At 39.4% G+C, this 19,621-nt stretch overlaps 1 protein-coding gene across 3 annotated transcripts in view; it reads left to right on the top strand.

The window, feature by feature from the left end:
• The window catches only part of Nyap2 (neuronal tyrosine-phosphorylated phosphoinositide-3-kinase adaptor 2), a 256,201-nt gene that overhangs the window by 204,380 nt on the left and 32,200 nt on the right, over positions 1 to 19,621 (top strand). For all 3 annotated transcript variants that reach the window (XM_047546303.1, XM_047546304.1, XM_047546305.1), the window contains one exon: positions 14,778 to 14,881. In XM_047546303.1, coding sequence (XP_047402259.1) covers positions 14,778 to 14,881 — 104 coding nt within the window. The remainder of the gene's footprint in view (positions 1 to 14,777; positions 14,882 to 19,621) is intronic.

The raw sequence follows: 19,621 nt of genomic DNA on the forward strand, positions 1-19,621 counted from the left end.
TTGCCAGTTCCTGAGATGCCCACAAGTCATCTTTCCTGGTGTCTCTGTGTAGTCTTAAGAATTTCTTTTGTGGATGTCATGTCTTTAACAGTCACACATTCCTTAGTCCTGTTTTACTCATAATTCTTTAGCAAAACTGCAAGTTTTAACATTTTTTTCTGTTTTGCTTTCTGTTCCTAAATATCACAATAAACTTGGTTAAAAGTTGTCAGCAATACCCATTCCACAACCTGAATATGATGCTGCCTAGAAATTTATTCCACCAGATTAAGAAGTCCATCACCCTTAAATTCAGCCTCACAGAAAGTCTCAGGACATGGGCAAGATACAAACAAATTCTTAGCTGGAACATAATAGGAATGGCCTCTAGTCCAGTTTCCAGTAGAGCCCTCTTTCTCCTCTGAAATCTCATGTGCCCTGTCTTTACTGTGCACAGTGCTATTGGTCTTCTGAGCTCCCACCAGAATTATAAGCTCTGCTTGCAACAATTCAAAATTCCTCCCATATATTCCCATATATTCCAAAATGCTCCAAAAGCTTCTAAACCACATGGTCAGGTTAGTCACAGAAACCACCCCATTTCTTGGTACCAATTTCTGTTTTAGTCACCTTTTTCATTGCTGTGACCAAAAGACCTCACAAGAACAATTTTAGGAGGAAAAGTTTATTTGGGGGTTTATTCTTTCAGAAGTCTTAGTCTGTAGATAGCCAAGTCCATTGCTTTGGGCCCCAGGGAAGGGAAGACCTCATGGTGGAAGGGTATGGCTGAGGAAAGCAGCTGGGAATTTGTCACCAGGAAGCAGAAAGAGACTCTACTCATCAAATACAAAATATTTACCCCTAAGGAACACCCCAAATAACCTACCTCCTCCATTCACACTCTCCCAGCCTTCAGTTATGACTCAGTTCATTCTTCTCAGGGCATTCATTTCCTGTTTGGGTTAAGGTTTTCATAACCTAATCATTTTATCTCTCAACTTTCTTGCATTGTCTTACACTTAAGCCCTTGGGGAACACCACACATCTAAACCAGAATAAGCAGGGAATGAAGAAAGTAAAAGACTCTTCTAAATACTAATGGAGAAAATGTAGGGTGTTATAAGAAAACCCAGCATAATCACATAGTTTGTTCTTTGGCTAAAAGGAAGATAATTCCAAGAGGATTTCTGGAGAATATGATCTGAAACTAGTATGATAAGTAGGAGCCAGACAAATAGGAGGGGAGAGGGGATTTCCTACATCTCACTTACAGAAGTGTGGGAGAAAATAATGTATTTCATTTTGAACCCTAATATTAAATATTTAAATATGTATACATAATTTCCAAATTATATCCTCTTTTCTTTCTTTCTTCAGTTTCTTCATGTGGACTGCCTTTGCTAAGCTACTGTGGCCACAATAATGGTCCCAGTTATTCCCTTTTCCCTGTGTTCAGGACCCTGTTAATGTGCTTTTTTAGTTTCTTATCAAGAAAGGTCAATTTCATATCTGTCAAATCTGGGTTGGACTTTTGTCTTGGAATTAACCACGTGTGAATTCTGAGCGTCTACTTCAAGAGGAATGCATGCTTCCATTTGTTCTTTTTTAACCCTGCCACCACCACGTGAGAGCAAACCAGGGCTAGCCTGTTGGAGGATGAGATAGACATGCAAGAAAGCCAAGAGGCTCCAACTTTCAGTCAACTTGCGAACGTGGGAGAAGGCACAACATGGAACAGCAGAACCACCTACCTGCCCCACAGTTGGCTGCAGATGTGCAAATGAGTCAGGCGAAGAGCAGAAAACTGGAAGCTGACCTGGACTTCGTAGGGAAACTGAGGGGAATTAAGGCACAAGGTTTGGGTGTGAAGTGACAGTAGATAATTGATATGGATATCATGGTCTCTTTGAATTTTGCTATCTCCCCCTAAATGAACATGTTTTGTTATCATTATATGACCATACAGGATAATGGCGAATATGTAGAGCATGCTCATTGACAAAAAGTTCAAGCAAAAAATGAAAACCCACCCTCCTATCTTTTCTTTCACCATCTGACTTTTCAAAGGATTGTGCTTAACCATTGCATTTTCATAGTTTAGGACCTGTGCTGTGATCAGGACTGTGGGTTCCCCAATATATCCACTTTTAGTGTGTGGCAGAAGAGCAAACCAGTCTGGTAGAGTTCGGGTGTTCACTGTAATTTGGACTTCGCTGTAGGATGTTGACTAACTTCCTGCTTGGCTTCCCTTCAGCCCCAGGCAGCTGTGGGCTTCCGTGTCTACGACCCTCAAGGCTACCATTCTGTACTGTGGGCTCAGGCACCGGGAGCCGATGCTCTACATCTGCTCTGCTTTCCAGTTCTAATTGGGTGCTTGCTTACTTCCTTGGGGAACATTTGCCAGATCCTGCTGCGCGGTTCTGCTCCCTGTTTTCTCACTCTAGAGTTTAACTCTCCCTTTCTGAATTCTACTAGTAAACACATAAAGAATTCTCATTTGGAGACTCTGCAGAGTCGTGTAAGTCATATCCCCAATGGCCTCACTTTTATTTCTCTGTGGAAAACTGTGACTTCTGCTGGCTAGAGTTTGTGTTCAATAGAGACAAGTGTTATTTGTATTTCCCTTCATGCTGGTCATACAGCTTTGAAGAGTAACAAGAAAAGGAGAATTGGGAGTGAGTTAAACATTTTAAATGGTCAGAAAATGTCTTAATAGAATTCGAATGTAAATAAACAGGGTATAAAATGCAAAAGCCTAATTACAAAATAACAGAAGATAATTACTCTCACATCCCAAGCCAAAAACCAGACCACAGAAGCACAGCTTGCAAAGGAGGTGAATAAAATGAATATCGCTGTCCTTAACTGAACTCTCATTTGAGCCTAGGAAAGTGGTTAGAGGCAAAGAGAAAAAGACTAGATGTTAGAAATGATTTTGGGTAGACCATGTGTGCGTGTGTCTGAGGGTGCACACATATGGTAAGTGTCCATCCTTAATGAAGGAGGGAAAGAAATGTCTCCCTGGTGAAAGATCAGGTAAGACACTTCAATGGAACTATTTGGAAAACTTGATATTGTTTCTAGCAATTCGGGGACACAGTGGAGGAAAATGTACAGGAGTTTAGGTGAATGATCTAGGTCCACGGAACAGAACACTCCTGAGCAAGGAACCATGCAGCTGCTGACGGTGGCTTAAAGATGAGTGCAAGATGTTTCTCCTCTGAACTGTTCAGCCCTGCAGAGGCACCTTGCAGAGGGCCTAGATTGTGGAGTTGCCGGGATCAGTGAGGACTCCCAAGGTGCACTACGGGATGCCCATCAATCAAGGAAAGACAGAAGACATAGTCATAGTTCTCAAGACAAGAGATGGCCAGTCATGGGAGGCCTCCAGGCACACTTGAAGCACCCAAGAAGAGACTTTCAGTGCCAAGTGCCGAATGCCTGCTACAGCCAGAGGGAGAGATGTCATTTCATGCCAAGTCCCATCAAAAACCTTTCCTAGCCCTCATCTCTCCTCCTCCCTCCCGCTTCTACTAGTGAGAGTAGACTTTTAGGACCTAATTGAGGGCAGAGGGAAAAGGAAAGGGATGTGAGGCAAAAAGAGGGGCCTTTTCTTTGTGACAAGAGAGAAGCATTTCCTTGAAACAGGGCTTAAAATGTTGATCACTCTTTAAGTAACTGGCCATTTGAATGATGACTTCTGTACCACTTTTTGTAACTTGTAGAAATTGAACGATTTTCAGTTATCAAAGTGAAAAAAATCCTGAGATTTGGCCTAGGAATTCTTCAAAGGGCAAAAGAGAACTAGCTCCTTGGAGCTGGTTGGAGTTCATTTGTGGGGAGAAAAGAATAAGATGGTTTTGTGATTGCATATAACATCTTGGATATTACAATGAACAATTAAATATGCAAGATTAAAGAATATAGAATGTGGTAAAATTACAAAATTGCTCTAAGAATATTACAAATTATATTTAACCTGGTTATGGGGAATTTACGTTGATCATCTTTGTAGATTATTTGTGAACCACTCAGGACAATGCCTTACATGTATAAATCATGCATTTATATGTACTGTCTCATTTGTACTTCACAAAAGTCTGCGCATCGAAGGGCTGGTTTCATTATCTGGTTTTTCAGTGAAAAAAGAAATGAAGCTCAAAAGAAATCAAGTAAATCTCCAGACTCTTTTGTAAGTAGTAGTTTCAAACCAAGGAATGGGCTTTAGGTTTCTGATCCTTAGCACAACTCTCACCCCTGCAGTTACTTAGATTGGATTTCTTTTTCTCCGCATGCACCTGAATTCACTCACCTATTGTATTCAATATAAAATGATTCACCTATTGCATTCAATATAAAATTATCAAGCAAGGAACATGTGTGGGGGTGGGGGAGGTGAATAGCTATTAATGACAAAAGTAAAACTGTAGTTAAGGATCTTTGATGAAGGCCACAAGGAAAGTGAAACAGCCTTTCCTTTAGAGTATGTTACCTGGCATCCAATGACTTGGAGACTAAGATGTCAAGGTGAATTAGGAGGAAAAGCAATCAATCAAGAGGACAGGGGTGGTGCATGACCCCGCTCTGTGTAGTTGGACACGGTGGAGGGGCTAAATGAGGGGCAGAGGAGAAGCCGAAAGCCTGCCTCTGATTTGAGTCTTAGCTAAAAATGACAGGAAACCATTTATGGATTGTAAACCCAGGGCTTATGTGATCACATATACAGAGCCAGCTAATTTATTATCCTCCTAAACCAAGGGAAACAGAATTATGAAGATAAATACACTGCCCCAAATAAAGTCTTCTAAATCCCAAGAAAGGTGTTTTCTTTGCTCTTCAGTGTACTGCTCTTCAGACACTTAGTCTAAAGGAAAACCTGTGCCACCTTCCTTGGTGGCCTTCATCATGGCATTTCTGTTTCTCTAACTCATTGAAAGGTATTTATAACTGATTGTGTTAGTGCATCAAAAATTAATGAGCACCCATATTCCTCATGTGTTTCTGGTGTTCAAGAAACAACATTCTCTGTGCTTTTCTTCATGAGGTCTCGTTCAGCGCACCTGTGAGAACAGCACCTCAGCAGGTGATGAAAATATGACCCCTGCCTTCCAGCAGCTTATTTGGCCTGTGGTTTGAGTGAACATTATACAAGGAAGGGGCATCATTGACTCAGTTCAGTAAAACAGGACACTGTCCTGTTTCCCAGTGGTTTTGAAAAATCTTTTCCTCATCCCTTTATATTTTCATTCCTATTTTTTTTCTAGAAGGGCAATTGGTTAAAGTTATGTGAGCAGTCTGAAGCCAAGGAATGTGGTAATATTAAACCTGAGTTTGTGTGTGTGTGTGTGTGTGTGTGTGTGCGCACATAACTGCGTATCCATTTACAGGCTTGAAGCTAGTTGTAGTTCATCAGATTTGCAGAGTTTGCTAACTACTTAATGCCATAAGCTGGGTGTCTATTTACCTATCCAGTGCAAAAAATTCACATACATATATATTTTCCCTTAAACTTGATTTTTACTAAACACTTGCATAGAACATGGTATTGGTTATAGTACAGATACGCTGAACGCTGTTAGAGAAAACCTTACAACTTGATTAGTAACTTTCTTATCATTAGAGACATTCTGACTCTCCATACTTTGTTGGATTCTATTGAGGAAAAATAATCAGGCATAAACAATTCAGATGATGCAGAGGGTCCCTTTATTTTACTTGTTGCTCAGTAAAAATCGGTCCTGCTTGAGAACGAGGATGACAGTGTGCTGGCTGAATTTTGACTATAAAATCAGCCAGAAGGTTCTCTTTGACTTATGTGAGGCATTTACAGAGACTATCTGTGGAAGCTTTGTAATTCCACCAGAATACATAAGAAAAAAATAATAATAATATGTTCACTGCCATCTGCTGTCCAAGACAGATACTACAACCCCAATACAAATGTTACACTAATTTGAAGAATGGTTGAGATATATATATATTTTTTAATTTAATTTAATTTTATCTTTTTGCTGGACCTATGGGGAAAGTGAAGAAATGGATTAAACTCTTTTTGTAAATGCGAACTGTGAAAATAATTTATCTTCTATACTGACCTTATTCTTTAAAATTTGTTTTAAAATAATTCATTTAATAAATAATCAGTCCTTTTCAGAAATCAGTAGTTATCACATGACTTAGGGGAAATACGGTGGGGAAAGAGATAGGCTCAGTCCCTGCTCTCAAAGAGCAGAGAGTTAAATAGAGGAGGAAAGGGTCAAATGCAGGAGGCAGCGTGGAGCTGTAGCATTAAAACCCTACAATAAGAAGGCATAGGAGGCTGGGGAGATAGCTCAGCTGGTGGGGTGCTTGCTTCGCAATCACAAGGCCCTGAGTTCGAGTCCCCAGTAGTTAGGAAAAAAAAAAAAAAAAGAAGGCATGGGGATTTTGGAGAATCCAACGCAGCACGGAAGGACCAGCAGCCAATGAGGCAGGCTCTCTAAACATAAGCCGTGTGTGCAACTGTGATGAAGCAATTGGCTGTAAAAGCAAAAGAAAAGTGAGATTTACCTTTAAATAATAAAACAGAGTCTTAGGTGTTGATCACCAGTCAAACTTTTGCCCTTATTAACTTAGTTAATGCCTACAATAATTTCATGTAGTAGATACCTGCATTTCTCCTATTTTACCTGTGAACAAATGAAGCTTGGGGAGATCAAGAAAATTATCCTAGATCATTCAGGTAATAAGAGATGAGAGTTTGCCGACCTCAGTGAAAGACAGACCTCCTTCCCCAGAGCTCCAGCAAAAGTATGAAGGCAACTCTCATTGATTGACTTGGGTCACGTGGCCACCCTGAGCCAATCAGTGAGACTGAAGGGATGGAAGCACTGATTGGTCAGACCTGTTCCATGTGACCATGTCTGGACCTGGAGCCCAAGTTAGTACTTACTGTAGAAGTATAAGACCTGTAATGACCAATGATATTCTGCAAAAGAGAGGAAATGGACTCTGAATACTTAACAGTGTAGGTGACTACTACTCCTTCTTGAAATTTATTACTAAATAAATTTCTATGTTTTTAATAATTTGTTACCAAAACATTTACCAGCTGTTTTATAAAATTTTAGTAACTATCAATCTTGAGCTATTCTACCACCATTGTTAGCAAATAAAATACAAAAAACACTGACTAGAAAGGAGGAATAAAGGCAATGACCTTAAGAAACTAGCTCACGATCAGTCAAGAATGTCTTTGAAGTCATTTCAGTTACCCAACAGGTTTCACTTATTAGCATTAATCAGAAATGAACTTGGTGCTCTCTTCCTATAGATGATGGAAAGTGCCCTGAGAGTTTGGATGACTTCCCTCAGGCTCACAGGAAGATAATAGTTTTTCCTGGACTTTGCCAGAGAGATTTTTCTAGAGCAGTGCCCATCCCTGAAGTTTTCAAAGGTTTCCCATGTTTCTTGTGCTTAAGCATGATACTTTCCCTTGTTTTGATGTTTGTTTTTAAAATAAGTGGTAAATGAGTGGTATGAAATATTATGTTTTTAAGAAAACTCCACAGAGATGCAGAATCCTTATAAAGCTCCAATTTTCTAACTCTGGCCTCAAAGACCCCTTTTGTTCTTGAAATTATTGAGAAACCCAAAATACTTTCCTTTATGTGAGTTTAGTCTAACAATATTTATATTAGCAAATAAAATAGAGAATTTAAGTTACCTATTCATTAAAAACAATAAAATTATTATGTTATAAACAACATTCTTACATTAAAAATAACTGTTTCTGAAACTATAGCAAATGATGGACAGATTGAACTTGTTTTACATTTGGGAAATCTTGTTAATGAATAACCCATTAGAACATAGGTTCTCATATCTGCTTTGGAGTCAATCTATTGTATATATGTTGCTTTGGTTAAATATATAAAGGAAATCTGACCACATAAAGGTATAGAGTTGAAAAGAGAGGATTATTGAAATTCCCTGTTTATGCAGTTGTGTATACTCTTCTTTAAATATTTCCAGAGCTTGATGGATAGTACCTTCTTAAAGGTTAGTTTCAAAATTAGCTGCATTTTAATAAACTTGTCATTCTCTGTTACATTAAAATCCACTGGATTATCTTGAACTATAAAGTGCAATTTTTATGTGCCATGATTTATAACACCATGCATTTAGAAAATATCAATTCATTAAGTCATGCAGATCTTCCATATATTGACTCATTTTGTATAAAAAAAAATCAATGCACCATATTCACTAAATCACTAATGATCTCATAGAAAGACTTTATCAGGATGCTCTGAAGCCTATTGAGATAGATCCAAGTTTTTTGAAATTTCCGTTTTTGTCTGAATGCTCAAATTTGTTATTGCCAACATATACTGTAAGTTATCTTCCCTGAACCATCTTTATTCATTTTTAAAAAAATACCTGCCAAATACTCAAGGCTCTGGGGCAGTGTGCACAGTCACGGTATAAGCCAGTGTCACTGCTCTAGTGACAACAGCTTTACCCATCGTTTTTGACTTTCAGTGTATTTTTAAAGACAGTGAAAGAAGCAAATATCACCTTTTTTTGTACTCTCATAAGGGTAGCTTTGACCTCACTCTCTGATTGTCAAAGGATCTTAGGGACCCCAGAATGTTTGTTATTATTAGAAAAAGCATAGCCATTGCTAGAGATCAGAGTGAGGTCCCTCCTGCAGAGGACTTGATCATGGAATCTGAGCTTAGTTTTCTCCCGATCCACACCTTCCCCAGTTTGTCTGTAGTAGTCAGTTGGTTCAAGGCAGCCACATAAGGAACATGTTCATTGAAATAGAACATGCTAGTGATGAGGACCATAAAATGTATAATAACTAGAAACACTTCCTCTCAAGATTTTTGTTCATTAATAAAGTGACAAAACCTATGACAATGAAAAGGTAATGTCATTACTGATAAGCCCAGTTTTTATTATAGTTTATTAGGAGGAAATAATTTTCACATTAACAAGTTGAGTGATGGGCACAGTTTAAGCTTTATACTTCCTTGTTCTTCTTTTGTTATTTAGAAGCAAAACATAATATTTTTTAAATAGTTCAAATGAATTTTTCTGATTTTTTTCCTAAGGGTGCCCCTTTGTCTGCCAGTTCATTATGTTTTTATGCCATAACACAGTGGAATTTCTGTCACTATGGTACATTTGGTCCTGAAACAAATAATGATATTTCTTTTGACTTTTGTATCTTGACTCATGAATTTGCCCTATGTAGTAATTTTCATGATAATTATCTTATTTGACTTTTAAATAGATAAAATACCATGTTGTGTACACATATAAAGTCATTTTGAATGTAAAGTGTTTTTTTGAAAATAAAAGTACATTTTTATATTCACCTAAAGCATCGTAGATGATGATCCTATGGGTGTTTTAGAAATTATATGTTGCTATAAATGAGGCTGTCAAATAAACAAATGATCAGTGCTTCACTATGCTCTGTTGCCACGTAAGAGGCCACGCATTACAGCATCTTGGGCATCCTGTCTGTGAAGCAGTGTGATTTGCATTTTCTGCACAAGAATGTGGGAGACAAGGGCCATGCTAGCCGTTTAGATCACAAGAAGGAATAAAAATGGGTACCCCAACTTGACATACTTGATTCTCTTTCTCTTCTGTATGGAACATCTCCTGTAACTCTGTATCCATTGTTGGATCACAAGCTACCCACCATGTTGCCCCTGAGGTCTTTGCCAGAATTCCAGTATTCCCAAGAATTATCAATTACTCCAGTACAAATCATTGTATATTCTTACCCCTTCAGATAATGCTACCTCAGTCCTACTGGAAGACATTCACAGTTATGCAGTCTTTGCTGCTTCCTCAGAGGAAAACTGTAGAGAAGAAGGGGTGTGTGTGTGAAAGAGAGAGAGAGAATGAATGAATATATGAATGTTATTTATGTGTACTACCAGGATAGAGTCTTGCATCCTTATGGTTTTCTTTCCTTTTTCAGTGATCACAAAATAATCTCAGCAACTATCATATTTGTTTTATTTTTTCATCACCATAGTTACAATACCCAGGCCCACTGCCTACTCAGAAATCTATAAGAATGTAGTATTGAAAAAAATATAATAGCACAGAAGTTCTAAAAGAAACTGCCTCATTAACACTAATGAAAATGTAAAAAACAGAACAAAATGTGATATTTTATTGTTAAATTTAATATTAAAACAATGTCATTGCATTTGAAAACTATCTGTAGATTAGATTAGATTGTCACTCTTTAAAGAATTCCTGAGTGTGCATGATTACTGTGTAGATATCATACCAATTGTGAATTAATGGCACTGCTAACAGTTCAATAATTGCAAAGCAAAATTATAAAAACCCATTCAAAGTATGCAGGAGAAATTACATTTACTGTGGGGCAGGAGGACATCTTACTATGTTTGCTATGATGTGTGGTGAAAACTTTGAAAGAAAGTGTTTGGAACCCAAGGAAGTTTAAATGTAATCAGGGCAAGCCTGCCTCTTATTACTGAGGTGCCAGTTTATCTCAGATAGCATATGGGTTGTTTCAAAAATGCCTTCCCCAGAAATTGGAGCTTGTAGTAAGAGCCTTGGTATTTTGGGGAGTGGGGAAAAAGGTCACTCGGTTACTCCCGTGTAATCCTACGTCATTCAGTAGACTTTCAACAGCAAGCCTGACTTGGTGGATCATCATGATCTGTCTTTGCTAGTACACCAAAAAAATGTGAATTATTTTGAAAAAAAATATAGAGAAAAGATATGTCTCCTCAAAATTTGACTGATTTTATTCTTTGATGATAGATGAAAGTGTATCTTCTTTCTTTTTTCTTTTGTGAGAATGCACTAATCGCTTAACAGCTGTGAAGATTCAGTTGTTGAGAACAGACATGTTTGCCTTTGCTTCCTGAGAGCAAAGAGAATACCAGAACCCCAAAGAAGGGCAGCGATGCCTTGGAGGTCCTCTTGTAGAGATAGATACTCAGGGACATAATCTAGGGGAAGATGAGAAATGGTGATCTTAGAAAACAGTAATGAAGAACAAAGCAAAGGAAGGTTGCATACACTAAGAATAAAAATAGACTTAATAAGGAACATGGTCTAGTGTCTACTTAAAAGATACTGATGAGTTACAGCTGATTTGGAAATACCTCACTGTGATCACCTGACAGTGGTTTTCTCTAAGGAGTTCCAGTATGTGTCTCTGTCCCTCCCTTTGTCTTCCTTTTCCTCCCTTCCTGTCTCCCTCTCTCTTTCCATCTCTTTCTGAATCTACTACATCTTTCTTGTTCTCTGCTCTTCATGGATATTGCACAAGCAACAGCAGCTTGCACTTCTGAAATGTTATTGATAGAGTTTTCAGAGGAAGGTTTTGAAACCTTTCATACCTTTTGCTATGAGAAGAACAGGTACCTTCTAGTTCATAATTAATCTCTTAATGGAATGAATTTTTCTTGAGGTTGAAAAGCTGTATCTTATATTTCTTTCTAGGTATAGTTCCATTGTTTTTGGACTGAAAAAAAGCCTTGGATCTTTCCTAAAAATTAAAATCAGGATGGAAACAGGGTTTTTTTGTTTTGTTTTGTTTTGTTTTCCTTTTCCTAGTTAGTCATGTCATACTTGCTGTTTAAGTCTGAGTACTATATCACCGGAAGTAAGTGAGCTGGACGATTTAACTTCAATGTCACAGGTCTAGCGCTCTCTAAGAGGCTTAATTACAGTTAGGATTTCCAGGACTGTTTTCTACAATTATTTTGATTAAAGAAACCTCAGTTGAAGTAACCTCATGAAGATTGATGTCATCAACTCAGTTACACAAATACCACAATAAGTCCCAAAACCTTTAAGTTACAGGTCATTTGAAAGTGACAGAAGAGCCAAAATGAGAGAGATAAAAATTTTAAAAATGTCCCTACTGCATGATAGCTTTAAGCATCAATGCTGCAGTGTATGGGTCCACATATGAGTGTGTGTAGGATGACTTGGTGGGAATCATCTCAGTCTCCATTAGCAGGTGGAGTCATAGCCCGCTGGGTTTGAACATTCCACCACCAGGTGAGCTGACCCCAAAGCTAGCCCTTCAGGTGACTGGCTAGGGGTTTTCTTTGCTACATGGAACTGGTGGCTAGTGGTTTCTATTACAGACCTAAGTGGGGCTTGATGAACCTACATAGAACCTGCATGGACCTGAGGAGGCAAAGCCTGGCCTGTGCAGGTTAAGATGAAATCAGGATTTTGCCTGGATTTTGGAGAGGCTCAGTCTGCACATTGGAGATATTGGTGTCTACATTTGATAAAGTCTGATTAAGTCAGGAAGCCTCCACAGGAGCAGTTAATCCTTAGGTACATCAGATGATGTGAAAGGCCTTCCATCTTACCAATCTCTTTTCTTCAAATCATACCTTTAACATAAACTTGGAAAGGGCCTTATAGTAAATAAATATTATTTGTCATCCTCTCCTAAGGAAAAACATTGAATTTTTTCACTTCTTGGGACTGAGTGTGTTAACTCAGGAATGGAATACATGGACAAATTGGCTCATTATGAAGACATGTCGACCAGGATTCTGATGGATGATTTACCTGTTACTTCATATAATAAAAGATGGCTCCCAAGGTGTACAAGGATTTATGCCTCCTAGTAAATGGAGTTAATTTATAAGTTAGGGTGATATTTTATCTATGTCATCGTAGGATACACCCATTTAATTCTCTCTTCAGCAGGAATTCAGTGATATTTTCAGGAATGGGTGGGCAGATATTTCAATCACTATAACAAAACTAAGAAAGGGTTTTCTGAAATGGATCTTAGAGGATAGCATCCTCTTGAATGAGAATCACCAATTTCACATGCAGGGGACACAGACCTGAATTTCAACTCTTATATTCTGTGTTGCTTGATGTCCTCTATTGCTTTTAGAAGTAGCATTGACCAAAAGGTAAATCCGGGTGTCTTTGGTGAAAGAAGAATGTATAATAACTGAACACTTACTATCTGGTCCCTATCAGCAAAAATCCTCAAAACCTTATCAAGTAATGTAAATCCTTTAATGTGCTAAGGCATCTCAGAAGAGAGAGGAAAACAAGATCACTGTGCACTTTACACAGGAAGTACACCTTGAAGTAGGTTTTGGAAACGTGGAGATTTGGCTTTATAAATGTCTATGGTTGGGAACAGCTTGAGATGAGTATGGAAGCAGATCAATGTGGATTCTGAGGGGAATTGGGATGTACGTGTTCTTGGGAGCAAGAAGCCATGGAAAAGAGGGTGGATGGGACTTTTGAGAAAAGTGAGTTTAAATTTGTTATGATATTAAGTATGGAATCATTGAAAAAAATTTGAACAAGGTAGGTGTGCTGAAAGTAATGTAAGGAACTCAGTCTGGCATTGTGTCCACGTTACTTGTGAACAGAAAGATTAACCAGCAAGGAGGTTTCTGGGACATGAGGTTGAGATAAATACAGAAGCTATTGCAAAGAAAAAGACAAACTGCCACAGGACTAACTTTACAGAGAAAGGGAAAGAAAACTCTGATTAGAATACAAATTTGTTCAGATAAACGGAAGCGGTACTTCTGCTGGACATAGGGAAATTATTAGGGAGGTTGAAGACATGGAGGAGAAGCTCTGTCTTGGTTTTTCTGCTGAGCCTGTGTGCACGGCTTGGTGTACATGCAGAACACTGAGATCCAAGACCAAGCAAGAGCACAGGGAGAACAAAGAGCTACAGGAGCCTGCATGTGAGAGGGAGAAGATTGGATCAGAAGCCACAGGAGTGCGCTTCCAGATGCAGAGTGCAGAGTGAGGAGGTGAAGCAGAAGACAAGAGAGAAGAGAGGCAAAGCCATGAGGCTTACACAAAAGGGGAAGTGGCAAGAAATAGAGTCAATTTCCTTAAGTATAGAAGAAGAAATGGAGCAAAGAGTATGTGTGTGCATGTGTGTGTGTGTGTGTGTGTGTGTGTGTGTGTGTGTACATGTGAGTTTTTAGCAGAGGTGAGAACTGACATTCTTCCAAAGCTCTTGAATATGCCAGGTATTTTTCTCTGAACTTTCCAAGTCATTTTGTTCCATCTGTCTACCTACCATGAACTCAACTCTTCCCCATCACTCTGGGTGATAGAATATTCCACCTACTACTATTTACTTAGAATAACATATATGCAATACAGGGAATAAAAGGAATGCATTCTGAAATTCTTTTGATTTCCAGATAGGTTGGAAAATAAATCCGTGGATCCAGAATCCTTGTTACTTCAGATTTTGTCACATAAAAACTTGCAGAGTTCTTAGAGGATAATCACAAAATGTAAAGTAAATAGAAATAAGTTGAAAAGAAAACCTTAGTCATCATAGAAAGCATAATGAATGTAGTCATGGAAGGAAGGCAGGCAGGAAGGAAGACAGGCTAGTAGGCAGCTTTGGAGCAGACAGATAAGCCATTTTAGGATGTGGGAGTCCTCTGGACCAAAGCATCTACCTTGTTTCTCCTGTAACGGATATTACTGCTAGCTACAGCAATCACTCCACAGAAACTACCTTAAATGGGATAAAATGTGCAAGGGATCAGGCCTGAGCTTCCAGAGATTTTTTTCTTTATCCCCCAGGAGCTAATATGAGAATAAAGGTTCTTTCAGAACCAATTGCTATGGTGTTATTATCTGCCAATTATTAGCCAACATTCGAAGCTTTCTGCATATTTCCAGAACATGTAGCAAAACCATAAGGGACAGGAGAAGCCATCCTGTTCCTGCAGACGTTACTCAGCTAACCTGTTGCCTTTCCTTCTTGTTCGCAGAACCTAAAGTAAGCTGCAAGTTAGGCCGATCCGCATCCACGTCAGGTGTGCCTCCACCATCAGCTCCTCCTCTCAGGCAAGCCAGTGACCTGCAACAGAGCCAGGTACCATCATCGTTAGCCAATCGTGATTGACTTCCTGTGCTGCAACATGCCAAATGCTTCCCACTTCTGTCTGTCCTGTGTCGCTGTAGACAACTCTTGCATTTGCTTTTATTTTTCTCTGTGTGGATGGGGTGGGGGATGAGTTCTGACCTTCTGTGTTTTCATCTCAAGAGGAACGTCTTTCTTCTTTGTGACTGGTGAAAGTTTCTTTGCTGTTTGTTACCAAATCGTTTTTGTTTCCATCATTCTGTAATATAAATGTAGTAAACCTGTACTGTATGTATCGCCATAGTGGCTATTCTTTAAAATTCTTTCTCTTTTCCATGTTTTGTGTATTTTTATACTGTCTCTGAAAATTTATCAACATTTGATAAATTTATCTACTTTGTTTTATGTAAATTTCTTTTTAAATGTTTTGTCCACAATATTGCACAGATGTTATCAATGAATTTGTACATATCTTTTAGCTCTTATTCTATTATACTGTAATATTTGTGGCAGTTTACTTTTATTTTTATTTAGCTTGGAGCATGATTGTAAGATACTGTGAATATTGATGTCCTTATAAATATTCATATACCAACTCATTTGCATTGAACACGGCAGCTAGTCTTTCTTCTTTCTTAGGCTACAGAGACAAATTGACTGACCAGATAATCTAGATAGTTACCAAAAGCTATAGATTAATAAGGCAGCCTCCAAATAAATGACTTTTTTTCCTATACCGGTAATATCAGAAATGTTCTCAGAAAGGGAATGTTAAGTGTTCATGCATGGTAAATGAGATCTCTATTATCACTTGGAGAAAAGAGGCAAGAAATAAAAGCATAAGCTAAAACATCATTTAATTCTTTAAAGTACAGTATGTTGCTCTGAAGTTCATTTGGGTGTGTGGTTATGAATGAGGAATTCAGTATGTGGAAATTCACTCACATAAATGTCCTATATGTAAATTCCCAATCGGAATTCAACACATCGACTCAATTTGTAAGGCATGATCATTGTAGCTGTGAAGTGCTGTAGGTGTTAAATGGGATAATGTCACCCTGGAGTGGGTTCTCCCTGCCTCCCAGGTTCAACATTGCATTCATGAAACTCTTCTGAAACAATAAATGATAAAACTAATGATGATACCTCCTTGGGAACTGCCCACTACTGATTAGCAAATTACATATTCATCCATTATTTTAAATGTCAACTATTTGAAAAGCATAACCACACAGATTAATTGCATTTCTATAATGAGAGGCAGTGTGCTTCTTAGAATTTTGCCTGCCTTATATATGCACAGTATTTTATTTGTGATTATATGAGGTATCTACAAACATAAGTGCTTCTCTTGAGGAGTGTTTCAAGTGGCACTTGGAACTTCTTGTGTCTTAAACAGTTAAATGCCTTTATAACTAAATGTAGTCATCTTAAATGCTTTTTTGTTTTTTGTTTTTGTTTTTGTTTTCTTTTGTTTTGGTACCAGGGATAGAACCCAGTGGCGCTTAACCACTGAGCTACATCCTCAGCCTGTTTTTAAAATTTTTAGTTAAAGACAGGGTCTCGCTAAGTTGTTGAAGTTGGGTTTGAACTTGCAATCCTCCTGCCTCAGCCTCCTGAGTTGCTGGGATTGCAGGGGTGGGACACCATGCCTGGCTCTTAAACACTTTGAATAAAAAGGAAGTAGAAGAGATAAGACAATAAGTAAGTAATAACACAGCCTCACTAAGGTAAACTGCCTGATTTCAAAAATGCTGTGTTTACTAGTATCTAAAATTTAAAAACATTGGATGCAGAGAGAGTTTTGGCTAATTGGTGGAAAATTGCATTAATACAATCCATTTTCCAGGTATTCAGTTGCTGCTGTTACATTATTACCCTCAGTATCTCAGAAAGGTTCTGTGTGTTGTGTTTTGCTTTTTCTAATTGCCTTTATAATTGCTTCATCTAAGACCCTTCAGCCCTCAATGCAAGCAGGTTCCTAGAGCAACTTCTACAACAGAGGCAAGTACCTCTTTGTGCCTCTGCATTATCAACTCTTTGCTCACCTGATGGGAAATTCTTCATTTTTCAAAATACAGTACCTTTTATATCTTTTATATGCCGTGAATTTCCTTACCTATGGAAGGAAATTCTGACAGATCAACAGAGGTGGGCCATCAGGGCTAAGGATGAGGACCGTGACCAAGTACTAGTGGTAGTCATGCTTTAGCCCTGTATCCTGGAAATGAAGGAGTGGACTCAGCCCAGATGAACTTTGCTCTGAATTGACCAAAGCCAACCAACGTGCCCTAAAGGTCCTCTTTCCCTTAGTCCCCAGCCCTCAACCCTAGTCTTGATTCAGCTGTCTTAAGTTGCAGCGAGACTGACATTGCTCTCTGCTCCGGAATGTGAAGCAAGGAAGAAAGATGTTCGACCACTTTCTCTAAGACCAAATACTCAAACTCTATTCAGGCTCGTGGAGCACGTAGCATTATTAAAGGTGCAATCATTCTGATCACTAATAAAGCAGTTTTCCAACACTGGAATCCCTAGTGGTTCCAGAATCCAGAATTCTAAATAGGACATAAGTAGAATTCTTTCTCGGAGTCATTGGAAAACAATGAGATCTATTTAAGCAAATGGAAGCAATCAACAAACACCAAACAATCCCGGGGTGCCTGTCTATGAGGAGTCTCAGGCCAGACTATTTACACCCTATTTCTTTTCAGTATTCTCAGTCCTAGTTCATCACTTACACTTAGAAAGTGCTTTATGCTTTCTAACAAATGTTTCAGGTGGCATGAGGTAGAACTGCTAAGCATTGTTCCAGCAAAGGTGAGCAGAGGTGGCCAAAAGTGACTGACCCCAATCCTCTGCAGCCTAGTAGAACTAATAGGATTGACTGTTCCTAGAGTCTAAGGCCAGTCATGACATGGCCCACCATCGCGGTGGGTGGAAAACAAAGGGGAAGGTAACGTTTGATCAACTTTACTACCTGTTTCAGCATCAGGTAACAAGCGCAGGCATGAGCTCTGTAGAAATATAAAATATTATCTGACTGGAATTTCAAAATATGTAAGCTAAAATAAGAAGCTAGGGAAAGAAGTATGATTTTCAAGCACTTAGGCTTTGTTCTACAACGCATTGTTCTGTGAAACCCAGAGAGACGAAAATCAGACTTTCTTCTTTTGTAATTCACTCTTGAGCAAATAGACTAGATGTGGGAAATTCGAGGACATTTTCTTGGGATTTTAATGCAATACAACTACTTGTTTTGACATTGCCATAAATGCAAATCGTTGGGAATTAAGCTGAATTTCTCTGCCACTAAAAAGTTAATTTCTTAGTTATAAAAGTAACATTGTACAAATATACAAGTCATCTGTTGAACTTGGAGCACCTGTTACTTTCTCCGGTGTTTTCCTCTATAATAGAGGAGAAAGCCAGGTGCTCAGAAGAAAGAGACGTGAGTGCTTTAGGAACAGCAGCTGGTGTGCGTGCTGTTCCCCATCCCTGGCTGAGAACAGGCCCTCTCTTCAGGGCTCTGCTGGGGACAGCACCATCATCCACAGTCTTCCTGCAGCAGGTGGAGGAGCAGGGCATGTGAGCCCAAGCTGTCCTTCAAGAAGGGAGCTGCAGGATGCGCCTCCAGGCCGTCTCTCAGGATGCTCCTGAGGACCACTAAACTCATTTTTTTGTGAAGGAAGGAGATGCGGGCACTCCCGCCACCATGCACCCCCGGCACACGCACACTCATGAACACACACACTTCACAAAGGGCCCAAAGCCTTGACTGGAACTTTGCCGTCTTTCTGAGGCTTATTTATCACTTGAGCTGGGTTATCTCTGATGGTCTTTGATTTGGGGGAGGAGGAAGAGAAGACCATCTGCAGTTTCATGTGGCGTACATTTCAAAGTCTGACAGAGCCAAATCCCTTTAGAAACCCGTGCAGAAAGCCTCAGCCCCACTTGTCACCTCCTGTGCTGTGGGCCCCTGGACCATCATGCCTGTGTCCTCCCACCCAGGACAGGCCTCTCCTGGCTCCTGCCTGTTCATACTTCAAGGCTGTTGTTCAGGCTAGTAGTCTGGGTCCTTCCAACTTGCCCTTCAGAAGCGCATATCAAATCCTTTTGATCGCAGCCCTCCAGCCCCTCCGTGCTCCTGATATCCTGCTTCTGGGTGGTGGCTGGAGCATAATGAGAGCTGCCAGGCTGCCTCTGCGGCCCAGAGACTCTCTGTCCCCACAGGGTCCATAGCTGTCTGCACACCTGCATCTGGCTGGCACTTCTGGATGCTGAAAGAACACGCTCGGGTAACCCTTCATAGATTGATGTATATCCAGAGGATATTTCTAGACCTACTTGCATGTTGAAATTATTTTCTAGATACTTTAACAAAAGGAAGATAAATAATCCACCGATAGGGTCATGAGCTCAGTGTATACAAAGATGAAGGTGAAGGGCTTAGGGTTCCTTGGCAGGGACTGTGCCCAGTCCCAATGTGCTCCTCCATTGCCCAGCATATGTGAGGAGCCAGTGGTCTTTGCTGACTGACTCAGTCTCTCCCTCTATAATTGTTCCCTGAAAAAATTTCTTCTCACAAAGTCTTATTTTGTCCCTGTTCTTCATTCCTTTTTTTACCTCCAGAGTGGCTATATTTTGACTTTCCCATGCTCCCTGAAATGCTTGGCCTTACAGCACTGAAGACCACCCCCCCACTGTCTCTTAAGATCTCTCGCAATTTTGGGCTTTAAGTTTCTGGATTGCGAG

The sequence above is a fragment of the Sciurus carolinensis genome, chromosome 3 (genome assembly GCF_902686445.1).
Source record: "Sciurus carolinensis chromosome 3, mSciCar1.2, whole genome shotgun sequence".
NCBI classification, from domain to species: Eukaryota; Metazoa; Chordata; class Mammalia; order Rodentia; family Sciuridae; genus Sciurus; species Sciurus carolinensis.